Below are 6,983 nucleotides of genomic sequence, written 5' to 3'. Positions count from 1 at the left end.
TCAGGGAAGATCCCTCATGCCGCGGAGCGGCTGGGCCCGTGAGCCATGGCCGCTGAGCCTGCGCGTCCGGAGCCTGTGCTCCGTAATGGGAGAGGTCACAACAGTGAGAGGCCCACGTACCGCAAAAAAAAAAAAAAAAAAAAAAGCTGTTTAGCCTGAGCTGCAAAAGGGGCCTTGCTTCCACTCCAGCCCAGTTAGGGAAGAGTTATTTGGGTGGGGTGGCAGGGGAGGCCTGTGGGAGCCAGCAGATTGACCTGCAGCCCTCACTGTGGAGTGCTTAGCTGCTTTATGAGATGAGGTGCCTATCAGAGCTGGCCTAATCCAGCATCTTCTGAGCAGCCCCTCCTGTAGGATACATTATGGTTTCATCTATTCATTCTAATTACAGGTCACTCCATGGGAGAGCCGAGAGTGGAGCCAGGGCCCTAGGACTCCGAGGGAAAGAAAGCAAGTAACCCCAATCCCAGAAATACAGGCTGGATTCCTCCCGGAGTAGGAAAGAGAAAAGGGAACAACACCCAGAGAACAGGGTGTAAGCCCAGAGGGAAGAGGCCTGAGGGCAGCGTCCCGGCCTCCCGTGTGTCCGGGGCCAGCTCTGCTGAGTGACACAGAAAGGCGCTCTATGGGACTCACAAGACCCTACCTCCGCTCACTGGGTCTTCGGAATATCCAAGGAGGGAAGGGGCTTGGAATGCATGGTGTGTCTGGGCTGGGGAAGGCGGGGGAGGTGTCAAGGGCTTAGGGACCTCTAATGGGGCAGCTGTTAACTCTGGGAGAGTCAAAGACCCTTTGAAGAGTTTGATGAAAACGCTGGCTCTCCTCTCCAGAAAAAAAAAAAAAAAGTCCACATACAGCTACACAACTTCGAATACTCTTATATGGGGTTCCCAGACCCCCTGAAACCTGTCTATGCAACTCCACTGGGATGGACGGACCTCAGATGGAGGACAGTCTTCTATGTTTGGGTCTCAGCTCCCAACCATCCCAAGGATGGTCCATTCTGTTCCCAGGATGTGTCACTCTCATCTTCCCCGAGGTCCTCACAAGTATTCAGCCCTCCCTTGCTGGGGCAGGGAGAGGAGGAGCCAGGCATTGAATCGGTCCCCATGGGGTGAAGCCTGACACCCACCCCCCACCCAAGGCTCCACACATTCAGGAGGCTCTGACTCACCTCCCCTCCCCTCCCCCTCCCAGAGGAGACACTTCCAGTTTTTCCTGCTCTTTTCTACGTTCCTCCACCCACCTCACCGCCCCGTTTCACACTGGCCTTCAGCTTTGAGCCACCCTAGGTCCTTCCCTCCCCTGACACTTACCCCATCCTCTGGGGGATCCAGCAGCCAGCCCAGCTCTCCCTGTGCCTTGCTAGTATCCATCAGAGTGACTGAAGGTGGAGAGAAAGGGGGCCTGTCATCCCTGGGGGAGAAGGCCCCCGCACACGTGCAACCCACATTCCTCTTCCTGGGCCCCCCAGCCCCAAGGCTTCAGCATCCTGTTAACAGCTGTGAGTTCCTGAGATTTAGGGGAGGAAACCGGCCCAGGAAGGGGGAGTGAAGGGCTACGATGATTAGTCTGTCCTCCTCCCGAGTGTGAAGGGAGGAAAGCAGAGTGGGGCAAGGGTTGGAGGGCTGGACCTTTGACCAAAGTCAACGCAGGAAGCATTAGGAAGAGCAGCCCCAGAGAGGACGGGCAGCCTCTCTCTCGGCGGGGCTGGTGCAGCCTGGGGGACCCATCAGCCGCACAACTGGAAGGGCGGATGGGCGAGAGAGGAGCTCAGCCTCTGGGGGTCATGAGTGGGCTGGGTGTGGACAGGGGACTTTGGAGGGGGGTCCTGGGTGCAGAAGCTCCCTCCCCCTGGCAAAGGGCCTGCCTTGCCCCTGATTGGGGGTGTGGACTGGGGGTAGAGACACAGCGGAGAGTCCAAGAAGCGGGGGTAGTAGGGTCAGAGAGCATGCAAGTGTCCACACGGAAGGCCTGACCCCTGCCTCCAGGAGCCCCTGCCTCCCGAGTCCTAAGCCATCCCCCAGCGGCAGGTCCCTCCGTCCCCCAGCCGAGGTTGGCACAAAGCGACTTCCACTTCTGACTTCAGAGGGTTCAGATCTCTGGGTTGGGCGCCTGAGGCCGGGGCTGCCTGGAAATGAGGGGTCCCCACCATTGCTGGGGTAGGAGGTCTGGGCGCTGCTTCCGCCAGAAATTCACTCCCCACCCCCAGGAGAAAACTGCTGGCCAGCAGGGGCGGGGGTGACTGACCCGGGAAAGCAGCTGTTTGGGGTTAAAGACCAAAGACTGGCCTGGCCAGTCGATCGCCTGGCAGCCGGGCAAAACAAGAGCGCTGGAGAGGGGCTCTTGGAGAGGGCCTCCTCAGGAATGCCGACTCCAGGAGGAGGGGGAGGGGCGGGGCGGGGGTCGGTACCTTCCATGGCGCGCGCCCCCGGGGGCAGCGGGACGCAGAGAAGCAGCAGCAGCCCGAGCCCCAGGGGCCAGCGCCGCTCCATGGCGCGGGGCCGGGACCTGGGACCGAGGCCCGGACGGCTGGGCCTGGGTGCGAGGACTGGGCGAGCCGGGCCGGCCGGGCAGGGGCGGGGGGCGGGGCCAGAGCCCGGGGCGGAGTCCAGGCCTCACCTGGATCACCTTCTTAAAGGGACACTAGGGCAGGAAGGAAAGTTGTAAAACAGGTAATAAACTTCAAAAAGCGGAGGCGTCTTGACCGGAATGAGACTGCGGGCGCCGCCTAGTGGGTGGGATTGGGAATTGACTCACCCAGTGCTAATTCTAACCCTAAACCCAACCCTGTCTTGATCCAGCCTTTCGCTGAATCCTACCTCGAACTTGTTTGTATTCCTCTCTCTCCCTTTCTTCAGGGCCCAGCACTTTAATAGACACAGGGGAAGGCCGGGTAAGAGACACATCTTGATGTTCCCGTCGGGGATGCTTGGATGACCATAATGCAAGGCGAGGTTGGTTGGAAGAGGAAGCAAGCCCAGCCGGCAGCACGTTGAGTCTCCAGGGAGTAGACTGTGCGAGCCGGGTTTCGGTGGTAGAGATTGGGCAAGACGTGAGCAAGGACCTGAAGGCAGGGAGCCTCAGGGGCCTCTGGGAGTGGTGAAGGGACCAGTTTGACTGCTGGGGCTCAGGATTGTCTTGGGAACCAGGCAGAAAGACAGGTGTGGGCCGGGGCAGGGAAGGTCTCGGTAAACATGTTAAGGAGTTTGAACGTTACCATGCACTTTACGAAGCAACATGAGAAACTGGTGAGGGCTTCTGAGCGCAAGTGGTAGAGAATCTAGTGGTGTAGACCCACGCCCCTCCCACCTGTTGGAGACTGGCTTCCAGTATATTCGATACATGTTTCTTCAGTTTCTACCCTGCGTGCAGCAAGCTCTGAAAGCTTCAAGAAGAGTAAGACAGTCTTGGCCCTAAACAAATTGTTGTCTGAGGAGTGTCGGGGGCCAGTGCGTAAAGCAAGCACACAGATGGCTAAAATGACAGGTAGGAGAGGACTCCAGCAGAGGTACAAATCAGGGGTGACAGTGGTCCAAGGAGAGTGATCATCCACCGAGGAACGGCGGCCAGCTCCACTCCTGGGGCCTCTCCTTCCTACACCCCTCTCTGGCTCCATCTCATTTGGGTGAATTATTCATAGTTTTTCTATCATTTAAATTGTTGCATGTTTTGGTCACCGTGGAGGAAGGGAGGTGATGCGTTTCAGGTGCTTATTTTATTTTCAAAAATTAATCCTTCTCGTGTTTCTTTTTTTATATACAGATAAGTATAAGAAGAAAATGGCTCATAGTTTCCCGGCCCAGACTAGCCTCACTGGCATAAATAAATAAATGTAATCCAAGTACATTGGTTGGAAAATTCACATTGAACAGCAAAGAAACCAAATGGAAAGTAGACTCCTCCCTCCTCCCATGCTCCAATTCCTGTCCCCAAAGTTACACACCATCAATTGTCTCTTGTGATTCACCCAGGATGTTTTCCCCTATGGACACACCATCATATATGTCTCGCTCTAACCCCCCTCCCCCCACCCAACACACACGCATGCTTTTAGAATGTATATACAGAGGGGCCATAGGATACAGAGGCTCTGCCCCACCGGCCTCTTTCTAAAGTAAAGGACTTTGGGAAGGAGGGGGAGGCTCCTGCAGGCTCACTCGGGGCAGAGCTTTGTGATTTCAGCAGGGAGGAATGGGCTAAGGGTGCACAGCCAACAGAGGGGGGAAATGGAGCAAGCTCTGGACAATCGTGCTAGGAAATAAGCCAGACTGTGGTGAGGTAATGCATGGGCTCGGTGCTGTGCTTCGTTACAGTAACGAGACCCTTGGGACTCAGGGGGTAGGGCGGGGGCAGCCCCGTGCAGGGAGAGGTGGAGCCCAGAGGAGCCTGGCTCTTGTTTTCCATCTGTCTCTTTGTGCCGGGTCTGGAAGTGTTGCAGAAGGGGAAGGAAAGGGCCACCTGTATTTAGGATGACCCCAACTGAACAATTCCTTATTCCCTTTGTTGTAGGAGGGGGCACGCCTTCAGTTTTGGCCTCTCTCCTTAACGAACAGTGCAGCTTTGTAGTGATATTTCCACTCTCTGAACCTTAGTTTCTTGGACCTAGGTGATCCCCGAGGCCATTTCCAGGAAATGTTGGGATACGGAGTTAGGAGACGTAATTCAGCTCTTTTAGCGTGTGAGTGTCTCTGTTTCCCTAGCTACAAAATGGGGTTAATCATGCCCACCTCATAGGGAGCATGTGACGGTCAAAAGAGGAGAAAGTACTTTGCTAACTGTAAGGTACTGAGCAAACATTAATGTGCTGGAAGAATGATAGAGGCCAGGACTTTCCTGACCTTCTCCTACAGGCCTCCCCAGTTACTCCCAGAGTGGAACAGCCGCGAGGACTAAGACATCAAGTTTTTTTTTTTTCTTTTAAAAGCAACTTTAGAGACTTCCCTGGTGGCACAGTGGTTAAGAATCCGCCTGCCAATGCAGGGGACACGGGTTTGATCCTTGGTCCGGAAAGATCCCACATGCCGCGGAGCAACAAAGCCCGTGTGCCACAACTACTGAGCCTGCGTGCCACAACTACTGAACCCACGTGCCACAACTACTGAAGCCTGTGTGCCTAGAGCCCGCACACAGCAACGAAGACCCAACACAGACATAAATAAATAAATAAATAAATAAATGTATTTTTTAAAAAGCAACTTTATTGTGGGATAATTTGCATAAATCGCACCCATCCCAGGTGTACAGGTCAATGGGTTCTGACAAATGCATACACCCTGGTAACCACTGGCTCAGTGAAGTTACAGAACACTGTCATCACCCAAAAACGTTCGTGCCCTTTGCTGTCAATCCCACCTCTGGCCCCAGGCTTTCTGTTTTGCCTGGTTCAGAACTTCACGTAGTCTCCTGAGTCTGGCTTTCCCCCTTCAGCGTGACGCCCCCAAGTCCATCTATGTTGTGGGCAACCGCGGTTTGCTTCTCCCGTAGGGATGCCCTTGGATGTCAGTTAACAATACAAAATGCAAATCAAAGAGTCTTCCCCAGCTCTATTCTCCCAGGAGCCACACATCTTTTAGCTGATAGGCCTTCCCAGAGGGACAGCTGTCCCCTGTCTCAGGTGGAGGGAACCCAAGTTCTCTGGCTCTGTACAGCCTGGAGCTTCTGGGCTCTGGCTTCTCTCCTACAGCACCAACCTTTGTACTACCCTGTTGAAGTTGTCCGCTGCACCCCATCACACCTGGTTCCTTGCTGACCTGGCATAAGGTGAGATCCACCCAGCCTACATCAGGGCCTTGTACATCCATAAGTCTCTGGATAACATGCAGCTTAACCAGGAGGGTAACCCAGTAAGCTGCCAGCGACCACTATGAGAGCATCAATACAAATTGGTTTATCAGATTAGTATCAGGTCCCTAGCAAGGGCCAGCATGGAAGGGACCAAAGCAGCTTTGTTTTGGCTGCATCTGGCTGGCCTGCACTTGCAGGCAGCCCTATCCAGGAGACTGTGTGGGCAGTGAAAGAGAAGAAACAGCACTGTCCGTGTGGCAGTCGAGTGGATTCTGCACACCTTTGATCCCTTTCCTTCTGTCTGTGCTCTTACCCATCTGTTCTCTGATCCAGCTTTACCATCAGGCGAGAGGGGCAGGATCATCACCGTTACCATTTATTACGGCACCTACGCACGCTGCCATGGCATTTCACATACATTATTTCATTTACTTCTCACACCGACCCTATGAGGAAGGTATTATTAGTCCCATTTTACAGATGCAAAAACCCGAGGCACAGGGGTTTAAGTTACTTGTTTAAAATCACTCAGTTGGGCTTCCCTGGTGGCGCAGCGGTTGAGAGTCCGCCTGCCGATGCAGGGGACACGGGTTCGTGCCCTGCGCGTCCGGAGCCTGTGCTCCGCAACGGGAGAGGCCACAACAGTGAGAGGCCCGCGTACCGCAAAAAAAAAAAAAAATAAAAATAAAAAATCACTCAGTTGCAGAACTAGGATTTGATCCCAGGTCTGTCTGACTCGGGGGCCCGTGGCCTCTACTCAGGGTTTCCAGAAGGAAAGAAGGTAAGGGACACCTAAATTTTATTTTATTACCCCCCCTACTCCCCACTCCACCCCTTAAAACACCATGGATTAGGTTTGCCTTTTTCCAACTTCATAAAATGGCATCACCTGATATGTATTCTTTGGCGTCTGAGTTCTTTCATTTCCTCCGCTGTTGGTGAGATGTATTCATGTAGTTGTGCACTGACTCATTCCTATCACTGTGTGGTATTCCATTGTATAAAGAACACCTTACTTTTATTTTTTTATTTTTATTTATTTATTTATTTATTTATTTATTTATTTTTTTGGTGGTATGCCGGCCTCCCTCTGTTGTGGCCTCTCCCGTTGTGGAGCACAGGCTCCGGACGCGCAGGCTCAGCGGCCATGGCTCACGGGCCCAGCCGCGCCGCGGCACGTGGGATCCTCCCAGACCGGG

The 6,983-nt window shown here is 54.0% G+C and overlaps 1 protein-coding gene across 1 annotated transcript in view; it reads right to left on the bottom strand.

Moving 5' to 3' along the window:
• EPHA1 (EPH receptor A1) overlaps positions 1–2,580 on the bottom strand; it is a 16,168-nt gene extending 13,588 nt beyond the window's left edge. Inside the window, exons 1-2 of the mRNA XM_028489649.2 lie at positions 2,411–2,580; positions 1,314–1,381 (exon numbers count right to left, since the gene is read on the bottom strand). Of these exons, the coding sequence (XP_028345450.2) occupies positions 1,314–1,381; positions 2,411–2,492 (150 nt within the window). The 5' untranslated portion in view covers positions 2,493–2,580. The remainder of the gene's footprint in view (positions 1–1,313; positions 1,382–2,410) is intronic.
• Positions 2,581–6,983: the final 4,403 nt, after the last annotated feature.

The sequence above is a fragment of the Physeter macrocephalus genome, chromosome 5, assembly GCF_002837175.3.
Source record: "Physeter macrocephalus isolate SW-GA chromosome 5, ASM283717v5, whole genome shotgun sequence".
Lineage (NCBI taxonomy): Eukaryota > Metazoa > Chordata > Mammalia > Artiodactyla > Physeteridae > Physeter > Physeter macrocephalus.
The sequence above is the reverse complement of the archived record's forward strand: the minus strand, read 5'-3'. Positions and strand labels throughout refer to the sequence as shown.